At 35.4% G+C, this 20,425-nt stretch overlaps 1 protein-coding gene across 1 annotated transcript in view; it reads left to right on the top strand.

Annotated features, from left to right (window-relative positions):
- Nucleotides 1–18,690, top strand: part of LOC118274178 (organic cation transporter protein) — a 28,960-nt gene extending 10,270 nt beyond the window's left edge. The window contains exons 2-6 of the mRNA XM_035591608.2: nucleotides 10,740–10,941; nucleotides 12,710–12,965; nucleotides 13,280–13,915; nucleotides 15,671–15,852; nucleotides 16,452–18,690. Of these exons, the coding sequence (XP_035447501.2) occupies nucleotides 10,740–10,941; nucleotides 12,710–12,965; nucleotides 13,280–13,915; nucleotides 15,671–15,852; nucleotides 16,452–16,616 (1,441 nt within the window). The 3' untranslated portion in view covers nucleotides 16,617–18,690. The remainder of the gene's footprint in view (nucleotides 1–10,739; nucleotides 10,942–12,709; nucleotides 12,966–13,279; nucleotides 13,916–15,670; nucleotides 15,853–16,451) is intronic.
- Nucleotides 18,691–20,425: the final 1,735 nt, after the last annotated feature.

Below are 20,425 nucleotides of genomic sequence, written 5' to 3'. Positions count from 1 at the left end.
GTGCAGTATTTGAAGGACAAAATTACAATACGGAGTTTCCAACTAGTCAAATACAATATAATACTTTTATCGAAATGTCAAAAACGGTACTTTTTTATGAATTTTGTAGGAGATCGCTGTTTATGATGTCGTATTTTTTGCGTCAAATAGCGTATCGTCAAATTAATGAATGAAAGTACGATTATGTTGAGATATTCATTATCATTATCAAACAACTTAATACCATTTTGTTCATTCTACGCAATACGGGTGCAATGAGCGCTAGAGCGCGTGTTGCAACGAGTAGGGAATTGTACAATATCAATGTCGATCGATCTGAATTTGATTCAAGAGTAAGCCTCCTGATTGTACCAGATAGTACGTGAACCTTTTTAAATTGCGATCTCTAACCTGTCTGTCTAGGATAGAATATGGCAAAGACCATATAAAGGAGGCCCATAGTCCAGCACTGGACTATGACCATAAAACCTTTTTTACTCTACCACCTAACGCAAAGACCAGCTTTACCTAGTTTCTATTCTAACCTACTTAAAAATGTAGTCTACAATTTCGAGCTTTATGACGATCTAACATTAAGGCCTAATTTGAATACTATTTAAATCAGTCATTTATAGTCTACAAATGTTCTAAGATACAACCGTAATACATTACTATGCATGCCACATGCCATATAGGCATGATATGCTTGTATTACATAATATTACTTTGTACACAGATGTCTGATATTATGTGTAGTGTATTTTATCACTTGTATTATTTATCAATGTTGTAATACTTGTGATGATCATTCTTTGAACACGACACGCCCACGAAAGGCGTGATGTACGCGTGTTTTACGGACAAAATAAATATTTGAAGTTTATGCGTGGACTTCAGCATTTCTGTTGTAATGTTTTTTTGATTGAGAAGTTTATTAATACCACTTGCAATAAACAGTATCAAGCGTTTTAGTCTCCAAAGAGGTAGGCAAAAATGCCCTTAATTATATACTAGCTTCTGCCGACTCTCTGGCGACCGGTTCGAAAAGCATGAGTAGGAACAGGGTGGTTTTTAGTCAGTAAGAATCTGACACTCCCTCTCGCCTCGCCCAAGACGGGAGAAGTCATCGGTTGATTTTCCCTCGTCAGAACGAAACATACCAAACTCCATGTTAGTACTTATAGTGGATTTTTTGGAAAACCTAGCCTAAACTAAAATCAAAAAATCAGTTGCTCAATACTTTTCCTTCCCGTTAGCAACCAATAGTTTTTATTATAGCAACAATGTTGTTATATCAGAAGGTATTGGAACAATTGATCGCGCGATCATTAAATAATGGATATTTACATTACTACCGTTTCAATGACCGATTAAATATTCGTCCTTATCAAGACCATCAAACGATTTAGTCCAATATAAACATTGAAGTTATTGGGTTTTTATAACATCTGTTGAAAGAAAGCAAGTTTAGTATTAGAACTCGAAACGGGATATTTACCACGTTTTTCTAACTAAACTGATGTTTATCCGTGATCATGGCGCTTGCAACAGTGCTGAAATATCGGAAACTCATAGAAATAGAAAAACCGGCCAAGTGCGAGTCGGACTCGCCCATGAAGGGTTCCGTAACAGCAAGTAGATGACAATGACAATAAAAGTTATAAAATAACTTGGTTTTACATAGTGTTTGTATGAACGACAAAGTTATATTTGCGGTTTTTGAAAATGTTTTATTTCTTAAAAACTAATTATGATATCTCGTTCAAACCAATTTTCGTTGTTAGTTTCCATTGAAATCTACAGCATATATTTTTTTCAGTTTTCTCACTCTCTTATTTTAAAAGTTAGAGGGGGGGACACATTTTTCCACTTTGGAAGCGTCTAACTTTCAAACAATTGATTTTGACGAAAAATGGTTTTGGGAACCTTAATGTCTTTTTTAAAGACCTATCCATAGACACCCATCACGGATATGTTAGCAGAAAAAAATTTTTTTTTAATCAGTTCCATGTATGGAGTGCCCCCTTTAATTTTTAAATTTATTAATTTTTATTCAAAATTCTAATAGCGGTTACCGAAATACACCATCTTACAAAGTTTCAACTATGTAGGCCCAACAGTTTCGGAAATAAATGGCTGTGACATACGGACGGACGGACGGACAGACGGACAGACAGACAGACATGACGAATCTATAAGGGTTCCGTTTTTTGCCATTTGGCTACGGAACCCTAAAAACATGGTAAATATCCCGTTTCGAGCTCTAATACCTACTAGTTTTAGTGACCATGTCAGTTTAAAAAATTTAGAAAGCAAGTTTACCTAGATATCTATCTAGGTAGAGAAAATCTTGCTTTCTCTATCTAGAGATAGCGACCAAACATCGACCCATCAAACGTGAAAATAAACTCTATTCGGGTTTTTCAAAATATACAAACCGATCCCTTTTTGTTGCTAAAGTGTCATAATTTTTGCCAGAGTATTGTAAGTTTTTATTTACTTGACTATTTTAAGTTTAGGTATCACTAAACTAAGTCGGAATTCAAAGTCACTCATAATAAATTCAATATTATGTGCATACTTTAGATGTATATTTTGACCTCAGTAGTCATAAATAGTAACGTCTAACCTTAGACAAAATAAATAAACACTAAATATGTACTTAGTATCTATTTGAAGGTCTATTTATCGCGGAAATGACATGAAATGATATGATATGAAGCAAATATCTGATTATTTGTTATGTTAACTTGGTGTAATGTTGTTGTTATGTTAACTTGGTTGTCGCAAGCGCTACTACCGAGAAATTGATCTCAAGTATGATACGATATGGGCTCCGACGCCAAAAGCAGGAGTAGGAACGGGATGCTTTTTAGTTAGTAAGAGTCTGACACTCCCTCTTGCCTCGCCCAAGGCGAGAGAAGTCATTGGATGAGTTTCCTCCCTCAAAAATGCCTGACATCTGGTACAGTGTTCAATATAAAAATTACATAAATGTCATAGCAATCATGCCATATTTTTTGAATAAAAAGCGCGAAATTATATTATAACCTTATTATTCTCTTTGAGCTCCAATACAATAGAAATTACATTGTACGTTGTACCTATTTATAAACACTACATAATCCTTTAAATATCTTATTCTAATATTATCTTGCTATTTATACGCTTTCAATGATATTGCCGGTATATTGTAATACAAATATTTGCAAATACGTTTTATATATCAATATTAAATAAACGATTAGATACATATTATTATGTACATAGTTCTGTCAATATGTTGTAAAGTATAATGTCATGATTACGTATAACATCACAGCTGCTTATATGCTGTGGGCGGTATAGAGATAGAGATTTTTACATATATCCATAGATATTTCGGTTAAATATTATTAAAAATAGAAAGATTTGAGTATTGTATGGCGTTATAACACTACAGGACTAACTATATCAATTTTAAAAAACTTACCATCATCCAACAACTTGATTAAGTAACGTACTTTTGCGGTGCCCAAAAGGGCCCATAGTTGGGACATATAACTGTATTAAAATTTTAGACCACACTGTACACTATGGATGCATTAAAGTGATTGGATTTGATTTGAACCTGACTCACACGGCGAAACACAATGTAAGCGTGATTTTATACTGGTTTTCTGTAACGCCATAGTATCACTTTGATTAAGCCAACCCCGTTGTACCCAAGCATAGTAAAAGAGACTCAAAATAGGCAACATTCCTATTCAATAGAGAAATGTTAAACAGCCACATATATTATCTCCAATCCCCAAAAACACGCAGTAAATAACACCCCCCAGTTACTTGCACTCTGTCTCATCTGGAAAGCAAATCGTCAAAGCAGTGACATCGAAAGGCAGAGCCACTCCAACGCCTGGAGACGATGCATTTGCATACATTTGCATCGCTCAAATCATTCGGATTGTTCCCTATCACTGGTGCGGTGGATACAGCTAGTGTGCTTAGCATGTGACTAGAATGGAAGTATTAACTCAGTGTTCTAAGTATTAACTCAGTATTTGTTTTTGAATGATTTTCGTAGATGATTATGGTATTTTTTAGCATATCGTTTCGCTTTGAACAGTCTATTTTGTTTTCAAAAGCAGTTGCACTTCAAGTTATGGTTTAATGTAGCGTTGTAGTTTGTGGTTCATCTGTGGTTTTCTTATTAAGAAGAAAAGCCTAAAAAAAATTGTATGTGAAGGGTAGCTATTGTTCCTGAGTACACTGCCATATCTATTGAATAACAGCTGCAGTTATAAGTAATATGACAATGATATGATATCCCCGAGTCAATAGTTCGGTTAAGTCGCTGAAGGGGGCGTAGTTGAGCCCATTGTGTTGACACGGTTGCTGAGATGATGTGTCATGGACATGGTGCGACGGCCGACGGCACGAAATCGTGCATTGATTCTAATTCATAATCAAAACTTAATATGTGTATATTTTGTCTATACTTTCACGTGACTACGACCGTTTAATATTGAAAATATTAAATTTCAATTACATATTTTTAGGCTAGAAATGTGGCTTTTTGGATAGACATCTTTAACGGGGCATTCTGTTCATATAAATGACTTAAAAAGACACAGTTACGTTATTTCCACTTCTTATAACATAAGTCTTTCCCACAAAGGTAATGTGACTTTCAAACTTCCAGTTAGTTCAGAAGTCTGACTTCGAAACTAGGACGAGTCTACATGAACTGCGACTGAAGTCAGCTAATCTCAGCTAATGTTCTGATGAGCACATAGCACCGTCTAGCGGTTTTTATGAAGCTGTAAGGAATTTTGTGACTAATTTCTTGTGTAAGTAAGTTTGGTTTGCATTGTGAGGGTGTGTTGTGGTTAAAAGGTAATGGGTAGATTGATATATGATTTTATTTTTGATTAATAATAAAATACAGTTTTAGACTTTAATGTGGCTTTTTCTACTGTAACAGGTAAACCATTTACTGTATATCATGATCTATGTCCAATTCATCATTATCATAAATAGCTCGTGATAGTCAACTGCAGGAGCCCCTGTCTCTTATGTTACAAATTATTCTTGTCAGAAAACTCATAAAATGTTCTATCCCCTTACTATGAGCGTTTGGCACTCTGGTTGGCCGGCTCGAATAAACCAACCACTCTCGTTTCGATTACTTTCAGCTAAAGAAAACTCGTACTAAGGTTACTGCTTCCAATTTTTCAGACCTTGTAGTGGTCGTAAGAAAGAGAGTGTTAAGAGAGTGCCTACGTGAGTTTAGAATTGCAATTTCATTCAATATGATAACCTCCTCCTTTATGGGAAATCGGTTAAAAAGTAATTGAGCATAGCGATATTATATTAATAGTCTACACAAGACATAATACAGACAACTAGCCCTATATAGATAGTGCACCGCGTGTCTGTAGTGTCAGAAATTCGGTCACGAAAGCAAGATAAATACAGTAAACCAAAGATTAGCATATAGCATACAACAGACAGACAAAACGTCAACTTTGTAATACTTTGTAGTACAAATGTTGTTATCAGATGTTATCTCAGTCTAGTTGGACACGCGTCTTAGATAATAGTTCGTTAACCTGTAGAGTTTTGCACGAGTTTAGGAAAATAGAAAGGTGTTTTTCTTTATCTTGGAACCTATGCACACCACGTTTACCTATACCTAACCTATGTACACGCGCGTGTGTAGCGATGCAGACGCGATGCAAACGCGCGTGTGTATCGATACACACGACAACAAGCAGGACGTGTTTTTCTCCTGCACGGCGCGTTTAAAAACGTGGTGTGCATAGGCCCTTAAAGCGAAGGATTTTGTTTAGAAATGATAAGCCTGTACTTATTGTCCATAACTTTGAATATAAAGCTGAGTAATGTATCCCATAAAATAAAATAAAAACCATCTAAAATAAATAGTTAAATCGAATTAGTCACATAATGAAAACTTCTTTATTATAAAAATTAGTTTTGGTTTGAACGAAATGAAAGGATTTAGTATAATAATAATATCAATTTATAATAATGCGGCGTGGTTAAAGGATTTCTTATTTTATCGTTAGTCATTCATGAACACGTGTGGAGCGATATTGAATGAGAATATATAAACTTAACAAGTCGTAAGGAAGAATGTATGAAATTAAGATTTAGGTCCTCATTGGTCGGGGCAGAAAGCGTCGGATTTTACGGTTTTTGAAAAAATCTCAGTAATAGTTGGAAGGTTTGAATTGTACCCAGTAGTGTCTGGCAATAGTTTCATTATCATAAACAGCTGATTGTCGTCCATTGCTGGAATAAGCCATTAATCTCGATATTAATATAATAATGCCAATTTTAAATAATTTAGTTCCGGATCTAACAACTAGATGTCGCTACCTTCTTTTAACAACTGTCGAAAATGTGTCGCCTTTTATCATCGTACGACTGTAGATACGTTATCGCTACCGGGATGTAGGCCGGTCAGCTACTGAACACGTGGGGAGCACCAGTTCATGTGGTGAAGGCCTTGGAGCTCATAATTTATACCCATTTTTTTGCAAAATTTAATTCCGTACCTAACAACTAGATGTCGTTACCTACTTTAGTTTACTGTCAAAAATAGTCTCACTTTTTCTTATCATACGACAGCAGATACGGTATCGCTACCGGGATGTAGGCCGGTCAGCTACTGAACACGTGGAGAGCACAAGGTCTCGAGTTAAAGGCCTCGGAGATCGTATTTAAATACCAAATTTTTAAAACACTTTTACACCGAATTTACAAAATTTAGTTCCGTACCTAATAACTAGATGTCGCTACCTACTTTAAGCAACTGTCAAAAATTGTTTCACTTTTTATCAGTGTATGAAGATACAGTATCGCAAACGGGATGTAGGCCGGTCAGCTACTGAACACGTGGGGAGCACCGGGTCGTGTGATGGAGGCCTTGGAGCTTTGTGTGAAAGATGATATACGATGAGGCTTGTTGTGGTCGGTTATTTGTTAGGCTGTGTGTACATAATGATTAACACAGATTTTTTATAAATACTTACTATTTTAAGACTATGACTTTAGTCTTGAAGAACATAATAAATAGCCATTGAATTATTACTAATCTCCTTATTATGAAAGCACAAACCCCACGATTTTGCCAAGTATTTTAATAAATTCATCTCCTATTAATAACACTTTTGTAATAACTGGCCAAAAAAGTCAAAGTCAAAGCACATATTTCAAAATAATCCTTAATTAGGCACTTTTGAAACGTCAAATTGAATTGTTCGTCAGTCTGTTTGTCAGGGAAACTAGGTGCTCGTTCCAAAGTGTAGCTTCGAATGTAAAAAAATAAAGAATAGTTTCGAGTGAAGAAAAGTGTGTATACTACTATTATGCTCACCTTTGTACCAGTCAAACAAATATTTTTAAGAAAGAAACATTATTATTATGAAACATCACGCAAAAATCTCAGCTACCCTCTCCCGCCTCCACCTTCGACCAGCCCCCAAATCTTACACCGCTAAGATGCCATCAGAAGCAGCTGGGCGATCAGCAATCAATCATAAATGACTGTTATTAATTATCATTACGCCGTGAACGACAGACAGATATTTTTCACTAAATGATTGAGTATCAATTTGATGAACGATAATTTATGCTTCAATTATTCTAAGTATTTTCTGAAGGTGCTCGTGAATCGATGATCGTGATATTTGCGATCAAAAATTGTTATAAATGTTCAGCTATTTTCTTTGACAGTAGTAGTGAATTAATTATTATTGGCAATACTTATATTTCTAGTCATTTATCAAACCATGTCCCTATGAAAATTGATTTATTTCATCCCTTTTAATTTACGGGGACACGTAACTAACATTTGCAAAAAAATATTGTATTGAATTTAAACTTACGCGTCAGTTAGTTCATGAATGGGATCAGTAAAAATATTCTACTATTACATACTTACATTATATCACGATAGTATTGTGCACCCTCTTTCAAAGTCAAAGTCAAGTCAAAGTCAAATCTGTCAATTTGAAATGTCAACAAATAAAGAAAAAAAAATAATCTGTCAGTCTATCCGTCAATGAAGCTAGGAGCTTGTTCCAAAGTGTAGTGTTGCTTTTTTAAATAGGGACAAGCCTATTACCAAAAATTTATTACAATTCCAAACTGCTAGCTATATTAATATTGTGACTGCCTTAGACAAACATCTGTGATATTATTGAAAGTTCGTTCGCCTTACAACTAAAACGTATGTACACAATAAACGCATACATTAGAAAGTAAACATATAAACACTACGTTATTTAAATAAAATATTGTATGTAGAAAAAACATAGAAACTACTGCATTATGATAAACTCATCACAGATGCTATCTTAACAAACCAGGTGCTAATATTTTTGCTGTCTCCGATAATAATTTAAGAAACTTCACGTGATATTTTTTACGGCTTAGGATAGCAATCCAGTAGACGAATCACCTGATGGTAAGCAATTGGCTCCGCTTTCGGACACTTCTAACACCAGAGGAATTACAAAGGCGTTGCTAGCGTTTTAGGTATTGGAGATTAGGAGATATGGGATGGGTGGAGAATTCAGCCTCTGGTAACCTCGCTCACATACGCGCGAAATACGACACGGACGTTATAAAGTCAAAGTCAAAATTATTGATAGAGATAAAGAGAAAGATTAAACGTCAAAGCAACATTACAATATTAAAAAAAAAACAAAATAACTGTCTGTCGGTCAGTCCTCTAATTGCTCAATTTGCGCGTTCCAAAATGTAGATTCCTATGAAGAAGAACGAACAAGAAACTCCATAGAAGAAATTCCATATTTATTATTTCACGTCGGTTCTGTTAGGCTTTCGCTCCGGTTCGGTCGAGGCAAACATAGCTCTCCCACAGTTTATTTGTCTCGTCTCAATCATAGAATCTTGAGTATTAAATAGCTATTAATTCACTTTCTAAACCCTCATAAAACACTCTGACCTTATAACCCCATACTTGACTATCACACCAATACTTATGGCTACTAACCCAATGAAGTATTCAATTTAAATAAATTAATACCGAATTCTCTTCAATAGCTATGATTGGTATAATTATAGTAGGTATAACACATGTTACTTATAGGGAAGGAATGTGATAAATATTGAGTTTAAATAGTCAATTAGGCTGAATTGAATATTGTCTGTTGTCAAGCCAGTAATTGGTAGAAATTATGTACTACGTTATATTTTTATTTTATGGTTTGTATAGCTTGTAAATTATAACAGAGTGAGTTGTTTGAAATGTTATCAGTGGTTTAATCACTATGTTAAATTAATTAACTGTTTCGTTATACTATTGTTGGTAACGTATCGTAAAAACCTGTGTTTAGTTTAGTCGTTCCCAACCGTAGGTACCCGTGATATGTTGCGCCAGCAGCCAGTTGCCAGTTGCCCAGCTACTACGCCAACCGTACTTTTTTAATTCTAAAAAGCCATATAACACGCAAAAAATGCCATAGAAAAATAGAGAACTAGCTGCTGTCAGCGGATTCCCGTGGAATAAAAAGTATAAAGCTCATGACTTGAGTGATAGGATCCTTTTACCTTGTCTGTATACACAATTTCATCAAAATCCGTTGAGTAGTTTCAGCGTGAATGACGGATGAACATCCAAACAAACAAACTTTCACAGGTATAATATTAGTGTGATACCAATACCGAATTTAAAATATTACCAAAATAATCTAGATCGTAATTACCCGATATTCGAAAGCAAATATTATCAAACCATCAGTTTGCATAGCTTTGTAAACAAAATTGATGCAGGGTAATTTAAACGATCAAATCCATTTGGGAATTTAATTTTGCATATTATCTGAAACTGCGAATGAAAATATTGAATTCTTTTTACTTTTTCTATTAAATGCGCAAATATAAATGGTATGTACAATTTTAATATGATTTTATTTTAGTATTTAGCCACTTTTAAATTAAAAAATAATAAATTCTAAAGCAGCAAAAATAAGAGTAACATGTTAATCAACAAATTCATTCATTTTAATGGATTTTCATAATCCAATCTTAATGATCAATCGATTCCCATCCTTGATCGGAATCAGCGATCCGATTCTGATTGATTACTCAATCGGTAATCGTTCCATCTAGCTTGGAATCAACGATGATTATCTCCTGTATTGAAACAATCGATTACTTTGGTAATCAACAATTTAATCCAATAATTATAAATTATAATAATTATGTTAATGGGTATATTTTCTAAGTGATAATAAAAATATGAATGATAAACGGTTTGTTACTCTGTAATGCAAGAACTGTTAGGCAGATTTTGATGAAATTAGGCTTGTTTATAGATAATTAAATACTTATTTAGTAGTTTTGCTGGTAACAGCATACAGTAAACTGCAGAATGTCACATGGCATTACTTCAACTACTATTTTAAGCTTAACGTTCCCGTTGGATAAAATGTAGCCTACATATTTTTATTCCAGACTTAATCTACTCCTATTCCAAATTTCATCCCAATCCTTTCAGCCGTTTTGACGTGATTGAGTAACAAACATACACACAAACCAAAAAACTCACAAGCTTTCGCACTTATTAACCCCTTCCCAATTCCCGATTCCTCAACAACCCTTAAATCCCTAAGCGTTTCGGGTGTCCATGGGCGGCGGCAATTGCTTACCATCAGGTGATACGTATGCTCGATTACCGGGTGTTCTATAAAAAAAACTACTTAAAATTCTATTTTCTTTTGTTTCAGATGTGAAGTGAAACAATGCGAGAGTTTAGGAAACACAAGCTTATGGTTAGACTATGCGATACCTAAGGAGAAGGGGAAATATTCGAAATGTTTTAAATATCCATCTAGGGGCAGTGACTGCACGGCTGATGCTTTCAATACTGGGTCGAAGGAGAAATGTACTAGTTTTGTGTATAGCGATGAAGATTCCGTTGTGAAAGATGTGAGTATTACTAAGACTCTACTACTAACCGCCGTATTCAGAGTCATTTAATGATTACTTAACTCAATCCTTAGCAATTGTTTTCAGTACAAAATCGTTACTAAAGAATAGTTTAAGTAATCATTAAAGGTCTCTGAGTACGACAGTAAGACCCTATTACTACTATTATTTTCTATTACTATAGAAACTATAGATAGCGGTCAAACGTCGACCCATTAAATGTAAAAAAAAAAAAAAAAAAACTATGACTTTATTTGTATCTAAAAACTGGTGAAACTGTAAAAATGATAATATTAGGTTATGATGCTACACGCCCTTTCTTCAACCCTCTGTCGAATATCTGAAAATGCAACTGCACACCGCTTTTTTTGAGAAGGGGGAGAAATCATTAAGTGCCTTCTCTCGCCTTGAGAAAGGCGAGAGGGAATGCCAGACTCGTACTGACTAAAAATCATCCTGTTCCTACTCCTGCTTTTCGAGCCCAAATCCCGGTAACCCGCTAGGCTGTCCGCAGCTCTGGCTAGGCTGTCCGTAATTCCGGAACTACGAACCGCTTATAAATGGAATACCTTGCCGGAGGTTGTGTTTCCTGAAAAAGAAAACTTGGGTGGCAGATCATCGCTTAGCACCAGGCGAGATGGTGTCCAAACGCTATTCTATTTAGTACTAAAAAAACTGTCAAACTAGAGGTCTGGAGATAAATTTCCGAGTCCAGCCATTATTTTTGTTTTTCGGGTTTTCGAAAATTTCTCACTGATAGCACACAGTTTAGAATAATAGCTGCTGTATCGACTAAGGGTCGCCTGCCATTACCTACATCTTGAAAAGCAGCCATGACATAATTTGAACCCAATTCGAAATGCAAGTTACCCCGTAACGGACACTGTTGGGCGCCAGATAATGTCTACCAGACAGACTCGGCTGATAAACATATGCCCGGACATCGTTTATCATAATTTTATTTTTAAAAAGCACGTGTGTGACGAATGTTTAAACGTAACGTAATGTAAAACCAGTATAAGCTGATCGTCGAATATGTGGAACGATCATACAACGCGAAATCATGATAAACTGGTTTTGTATAGCTTGATCTGTCACCGTGTACATACATAGATAGTGGGGAGTGTCGCCTGATAATGGCGTCACATATTTGTGTAGTATTGACCCGGATTTTGAGTTGTGAATATCGTATGATGATCACACCATATTGAAAGTATTGATAGAAAGAAAGATAAGACGTGATTTGTTTAATAGGCATAATATATGGTAGTTTATCTTCTTACCTATTTTGGCACGAAATGAGGTGATAATGCTTAAGCTATAGTTCGCTCAATCGATTATCGTACTATTTATAGTTCAACTAAATATTGGTCCAAAATAATTTGAGAAACCTAATGCAAATGTGACAAAATAACATGTTACAATAACATAACGTGTGGGAGAGCCATGCCTCGGCACGAATGGTCCAGCTCGACCGGAGTGATATCACGGCCTCATAGAAAACTGACGTGAAACAACCCTTGCGTTGTATTTCGTTGTGTGAATGAGGTTACCGGAGGCCCAATTACCCCTCTCCTCCTTTAATTTCCTAACCCCATAAAGGCCGGTGACGCACTTGTAACGCCTCTGGTGTTTCGGGTGACCATGGGTGGCGGCGATTGCTTACCATCAGGTGATCCGTCTGCTCGTATACTGGCTTATTACATAAAAAAAAATATTAGGCACAGTACCAAAAGACTCTTTAATTAACAATTATTTTTTGTTACAGTTCAACCTCGGCTGTAAAAATTGGAAGAGGACTTTAGTAGGAACCTTCCATAACTCTGGCCTCTTCATCTCCCTTCCACTGACTGGAATCATTTCAGATAAATTTGGACGGAAAAAGGCTCTGTCCTTCGCAGCTCTTATGAACTGTATATTTGGATTCTCAAGATCATTTTCTACCAGTTACATAATGTTGGTAGTTTTAGAGTTTTTGGAAGCAGGGTTAGGAGCTGGTGCCTACACTACTGCGTTTGTTATAGGTAAGCACATGTTAAGAAATCTTGAAACAATTTTTAGTGGCTAAATGACCCTCATTAAGTCAATATGAATATAGAATAATCAAAGGCGTAACACCATGTTCTATGTTATTTTGATCTTTAATAATTATAGTAAAACCTAATTCTGAACGCACTTGTTGAACGGATCTTTCGTGTAACCACATTTTTCCAATATTATAATTTTATTCCGTTTCTAGTCAGAAAACATGGTACACCAACTATTAGACACTCACTTGACTTAACATGCGCCATAATTTCCTTAATAACTCTTTGATTAACGAATAAATCTTTTACAGCTATGGAACTAGTGGGACCTAAAGGAAGAGTGTTTGGTAATACAATCATAAACACACTTTACGTCTTTGGGTTAATGTCTCTCGCTGGATTAGCCTGGATACTGCAGGACTGGAGGAAACTTCTCAGAATTATATACGCACCATCCTGCTTCGTGTTTACTTACCTCTGGATCTTAAATGAAAGTATCAGATGGTTGATCAGCAAAGGCCGTCATGATGAGGCTTTGAAAGTGATCAAAAAGGCAGCTAAAATGAATAAGGTTCAAATATCAGAACAGTCTCTAGCTCCTTTACAGAAGATGGAAAATAAATTGGCAGAAGGAAAGGATGAAGTGGCCGATCAGCCAAAGAAATCAGTATTTCTACAAGCGATAAAATCAAGTATTATTAGAAGGAGGTTATTGACGTGTTCCTTTTTATGGATCACTTGTACGTTCGTCTACTATGGACTGTCAATTAACTCTGTATCCCTCGCAGGGAATAAGTATATCAACTTTATGCTCGTCGCCTTCATTGAGATTCCAGCCAACTTCACCTGCTTCCTTGTGCTGGATAAATTTGGAAGGAAGAGGGTCTTGATTATAATGTATATTCTAAGTGCTATACTTTGTATCAGTTTATCATTCCTACCTAAAGGTGAGTACCATTCATAATAGTACAAAAAATAAAACACTTGTTATTTTCTTTTCAAAAACCTTTTGTTCACGTTCACGAGCTCAGATATAGGTGCTCTAAGTGCTTGGTGCTTCACTGACGGACAGACTGACAGACTATTATTTAGGTTTTGTTTGTGGACATTTGAAAAGTACCTATTTATGGTTTAACTAGAATAAATGCTTTGACTTTGACTTTTACAGTAGTAAAAAAGGTATCCCCAACAATTAGATTCCATTTTCCACCCCCGAAAAGCAACAACCAAATTTTATTCTTATCCGTGAAAACATAGCATTAACGACAATTTTATAACCAAACGAGTTGTAGTTTGTGTTCACAATTACTTCGCTTACAATCAAACGAACAAACATAATTTGGCGGGAACAAAAGGCGAGTTAGATAATCCTGTAACAGTTTACGAGGCGTAAGCTGTTCCCATTGTGTTTCGTCAAGTTATTTTGCCGGATCTATTGTATAGTGGGTAGCAAGCAATATGGAGCACGGGTTCTCGTTTATGGCAATATCTTCCAAGGAATTCTTGTTACAGCGATCGATCGAAGTGTCGAGTGGATGGCCTAACAACGTTACGTCCAAAATTAGATTTTACTAAGCCAGCACACGTTCTAGGATCAAAGTTGAGGGACCCGACAAACGTAGGATAGTGGAAACCAACCCAAATGGGAGTTTTGAGAGAATTTTGCTCCAGTACTGTTTATTTAGTAATCACTGCTTGTATAACAGCCTGAATTAATGGAATATTCAAGTTAAACCGATTTCAAAGCGACGACGCAAACGGCAATAGTGAAACATAAATAATTTCCGCGGTTTTATCAAACTTGGCGTTTTCGAAATCGTTTGTTTTGTAAACATTTTGACGAATAATTCGGTTTTCGATTATAGGAATCGAGAAGTAATTATCATGGTCTTTGATTTGTGCTGTGATAGGTTAATTAATAATGTAGTATTTATTCGAGGATTAAATTGAAAGTTCAATTTAAAGTCCTACTTAAAATATTGTAAAAAAGCTTTGTTACATTCCTCCTATCTCCTGCTCTATTACAGACTCTATATTTATAATAGTAAAGTAACTTTTGTAATGACATCTCGCAAGTGGTCCTATCAACTTTATGATGCTTACTAAACTCTCCTAGTAATAGCCTGAAGGCCTACAACTAAGTGAAGCAGCTATAACATAAACGGGACATAATAATTATATGACGTACGTTCAGGCAGACTTTTCAAGTGATACCGAAAATAGCTTGCCGACTTCAAAGTAAAGTACTTCTAACTTTAAAACTTATAAGATTCCCTTACCTAATCTTTTTTAATAATAACTGACTGCACGGTTGGCGCGGTGGCTGGGCAACTGGCTGCCGTGCAACGTGAAGCGGATTCCCGCACGGAGTAACTCTTTTTGTGATCCACAATTTTGTTGTTTCGGGTTTGAGTGTCATGTGCAAGCAAATGTGGGTGTTATGTTGGAAGCGAATTTATTACGATTCTACTTTATTTGCATCAAACTATTTTTCGAACGTCAACAAAATATAGATAAAGATAACAAACAAAACCACAACATAACAAAATAAAGATAAAAAATTACAGTGTCAGACTGTTCGTCAGTCTTCTAATAAAACTTTTTAGTTCCTCATTCCAAAGTGTAGATTTGTATAGAGAAGTACGAGCAAGAAACTCCTTGGTTTTCAATCAGTTTCACAAACCAATTGTTTTTTTTAACAGATAAAATCTGGTGGTCTTTAGCCGTCTACCTGGCCGGCAAGTACTCCATCACAGTAGCCTACAGTTCCGTGTATATTTATGTATCTGAAGTCTTCCCTACTAATGTGAGGCAGTCGCTGTTAGCCGTCTGTTCGTCTACTGGAAGAGTTGGATCAACATTAGCACCTTTAACTCCGTTGTTGGTGAGTGATCCACTTTTAGTTATCAACTTTTCGATATTATCGTAAGTATCGGACAGATCGCATCAAACGGATTGACTGCGTCCGTACTATGCGGATCAGTGGACGCAGTTGTATGAGTTTCTATACAAGGCAAACTAAAATCCGTTGCGTGCGATGCGTACGATGCGGGCCTTTAGACGCTTACCTTTAACCACCAATGTAGCTTGTATACGAAACATATTTCAGTGTCCCTACCGCTCGTGCCATACAAGTGACGTGACAGACAATATTGCTGTGACAGAGAATATGCATGCTTTTTTCCTTCTATCCACACAATTGCTCCTCCTTATTTAGTGTAGATATATAATTGTTACGATTTGTAACTGCACACTAGTGGCACGATAATTGATATTTAACTGAGAGCTTAAAGGGTTAAACTAATTGGAAGCCTAATTTAATGGATACAAAGGTACCTCCACTTTTTATCAGATAGTCCAAATAATACTTGGGTTTTAAAATTTCAAGGTTCCCAATTTTTTTACCAGATCAAAATCTTTTTGGTAATTCCACTTAACTTTTCCATCTTCTACCACATTCTCACGTTTTGATTTAATTCACAGGCGTTGTACTACGAAAACTTGCCATCAATATTCTTTGGCACGATGGCCATCATCGCTGGTCTTCTAGTCTTCACGATGCCGGAGACCATCAACATGCCTCTACCAGACTCCATCGAAGACGCTGAACGGTTATCGAAAGTCAGTCGTCATAAAACCAATGCTTAAGTTAAAAAAGGTTAAGGTTGTGTTTCTAGCAAATATTGTTTTAGTGTGTTTTTCCACCAGAGATGTGCTATGTAGCTATGCTACGAAGATGTAATAGCTAAGTTGTGAAACTATGTGACCATAGAAAGATGTATGCAAGGAGAATGTGCACACATCTTTCTACGGTGCGAGGAAGATGCTCGGGCAGCTCGAGTATGCGTAGTATAGATAGTATAGAAACTATTCCATAGCATGCTTAGCATAGCATAGCATAGCATGCATCTTTCTATATAAAAAGCATAGCTTAGCTGAGTCCGTTTCCACCAGTGCTAACTTATATGTACCAATGAATATGATTGGTGAAAGCCAAACATACGTACGTAGCATAGCATATCTTTGATGGAAAAGCACTTTTAGGCCCCGACCGCACTAGAATGAAACCGCGGCGGCTACTAACCGCGTAATTTTGTAATCGCTTTCATACGAGCAGCCGCACTTGCGGTTTTGTACGGCGCCCTTTCTTCATCAATACAATAAATTAGTGTGCGGTTAAAAACCGCTGCGATTTCACTCTAGTACGTTTGGGGCCTAAAAGTGCTTTTCCATCAAAAATATGCTATGCTACGTACGTATGTTTGGACATGGTACCATTGGTATCATTTAGTATCACAATGGTACCATTGAATAAAAGGAACTCGAAATTTCAATTGACTTAACTGTATTTTGAACGTCTATCACACAGTCGTAGCTACAATCTGTGATTCCCAGTATTATGCAAGGGAAACGACCGAAACTTTACCATTACTAAAAATCAACGTCATTGCCCAAATCAAGAGCTGCGGATTACCTAGCTAGTTTACCGGAGCTCCGGCTTATAGCAGGAGTAGGAACGGTGTGGGTCTGGGTCAGTAAGAGTCTGACACTCCCTCTCGCCTCGCCCATGGCGCTGGAAATTATTGGATGATTTCCCCCCTTAAAAAAAAGAATAAAATATTATATAGTACAGTATTTAATAACTATTTGGATCATTCAATTCATCTTCTTTCTTTGTTTTAAAACTGTGAGTTTAATATTGTAGCATAGATGTCCATTAATCTCGATCCTTTAAGTCAATTGAAATGTCCAGTTCCGCAAAACTAAGTTAAAGTATGCAATAATATAATCTTGTGGATCTTTGAGAAAGATGGAGAATTATTTCTTAAAGCTAAGATGCTATTTACCAAAAATATGTAAGCACAAACTCTCGATTAATGTATTTATTACAGTAGTTATTTCAGTCTACACAAGCTCAAAACTTAAACAGTTATTTGTTCTACTGCAGTCTTAGATAGTAATAACATGTATTAGTTATTTTATTTTACTTACTTTCTACGTTTACTTATTGTCGTTATGAATGTAATGATGATGCACAAAATTAAATGACTTTTTGCAATCTGTTTCGTACCCAAGTTTGTTAAAATGCTGATCATAGATAAAGTCAGAAAAGGCAAAAAAATGCATTTATGATATATAACTATCACGTTTATCTGTCGACATGAAATATATTGTAAGCTACATCTGTTATATAAAAAAAAATCATATTTGAGTGGTAATAAGGTACTCGTACTCGAAAAAAGTTATTCTATTTTTATTTTGTTGTAAACTTATCGTTAACTGTGAAGTTAACTAATTATAATTGTTATTTAATTAAAATTGACGACATGTGTCGTGTTTATACATAATCCTTAGCCTGTTAAGCTTATTAAATATTTACTTGTGTACATGTGTGTGTGTGTGTGTGTGTGTGTGTGTGTGTGATCAGGGGGCTTACTCTTGAATCCAATTCCGATCTATCGACTTAAAATAATGTGAAATATTTTTAACCATGCAATTATTAAAATCTGTATTTAAAACATTGATGTACAAAAAACCAGTTAGGCAGTTATAGAAGTAATAAAATAACAATTATTTTGTATAAGTCCTACAACACTATTAATGCCTGGCAATATTTTATAATGAAATGTATTTCTGGATGTATTTATTTAAATTAACTCATCTACTTATTAAAAAGGTACAAATATTAATCCATTGACAAATAAAACGCTATTATCATAAACCGATTTTTATTTATTTTACCATTTTGAAAATTAATTTGCCATAATATGAAAAGCTTCTACTGGGGAGCCATGTCATTTTTTATGAAAGGAAAGAAAAGTAATGAGGTAAAAATAAATAAATTAAAAAACCCGACTGCATAAAAAACACTTTAAATAAAAACTGAAAAGTAAAAAACAAGCTTAGTCTAAAAGTGTAGATAGCAATGCTATTACCACAAAATTAAATAATTTCATAATCAATACACAAAAAATAATAATCTTATGCGAAACATAATTGAGTGCAACAGTCGGGACCCATATTGAATGATTTTAGTCTAGTTTATTTAACACTTTTTAGTTAGTTATAATACGGCTATGTGTTTCTCAAGATTTCACCCGCGACACGAAACTACAGTTCAGAAACCGCTAGTCAATCGCGTCGCGTAATACCTACCCGAGTATTTAGTTTGGATAATAAAGAACCTAATTGCACATAGTATTTTTTTTCAGTGATATACCATTTTGGAATCCTCATGATGAGCTCTTTAATTTGATACCCATATTGTAGCAAATATATATATTTTTTTTTTACTTCTATCTAGGGCGCCTCACGGCCGCCATGTTGGTTTTTGTTTTACGTCACATATCTAAGAACACTTGGGTAATTAAGACGAATCCAACGATGCCCTGATTGTCGAAATCCATCAAGCCGTTTCGAAGAAATGAGGTAATAAAGAATATTAGGCTCATACATACAAGATACGCGCGAAAAACATAACCCTTCCTTGGCAGTCGGGTAAAAATACACAATCAACAATAATTATTACTTTAAAATACGACAAAAATATTTCATCTAAAAAAAAGAATATTTCTAATACCAAACCATCACATGAGTGCCTACTATTTTTTTCATAGCAACTCGCTTAAGAGAGACTTTATGCATTACCTAAATCAACCGGGAAATTGGCAATATTAGTTTATTTAACCTAGTGCTATTGACCGAAATGGATCAGAAATTCAAAATCTGTTTCAAATCAGCAAACCAATTTCAAATTTTGCTTTCCATATTGAATAGATTACGAAGCATGCATCTGTTGCATAGGCCCATAGGCTTAACTCTAGAACGGTCTATTTACTGATGGTAATAGTTTTTGGATCGATGATGGCCACTGGGATGGTATAGTAAAGTACCTCGGCAAGTAAAGGCCCTCGATGCATTTCCAAAATCTCAAACGCCTTTTCAAAAATTGGAAGATTCCCACATCACTAAAACATGAATATAAAAATATTATTTCTAACCAGCGAATCATGTGGTTGGTCCACACTGAGGATGGACGTCCAATGCTGTGCTTGCCCGTAACTTGAGATACTAGCCTGTCTGGAAGTTATTGGGGGACGTCTAAGTTAAGCAGACGTCTTGTGGCTGATGTGGTGATTTTTAATAGATACGATTTATTCCGAAAACAATTTTAATTACATGAGAACTTTATGACCGGCATTCCCTATCTATAATTCTATAGCAATTAAAATGTACATACACGGATTGCTCTATAAAAAATTTAGGCGCTGCTTTATTTTTAAAGGTTGACCATGTAAATTTTTGAGGTTTAGCCAGAGGTTCAGTGTCAAAAAGAAACTCCAAATTATTCAATAACATATTATTACTTAAAATATTGCAGAAGTGCATTACACTTTTGAAAAAAAATACAATAACTCACACCTGAAACAACTAGACAAATGAAACAGACCAATTAT

Source organism: Spodoptera frugiperda, chromosome 3 (genome assembly GCF_023101765.2).
Source record: "Spodoptera frugiperda isolate SF20-4 chromosome 3, AGI-APGP_CSIRO_Sfru_2.0, whole genome shotgun sequence".
In the NCBI taxonomy this organism is placed as follows: domain Eukaryota; kingdom Metazoa; phylum Arthropoda; class Insecta; order Lepidoptera; family Noctuidae; genus Spodoptera; species Spodoptera frugiperda.
This window is presented reverse-complemented; position numbering and strand designations above follow the sequence as displayed.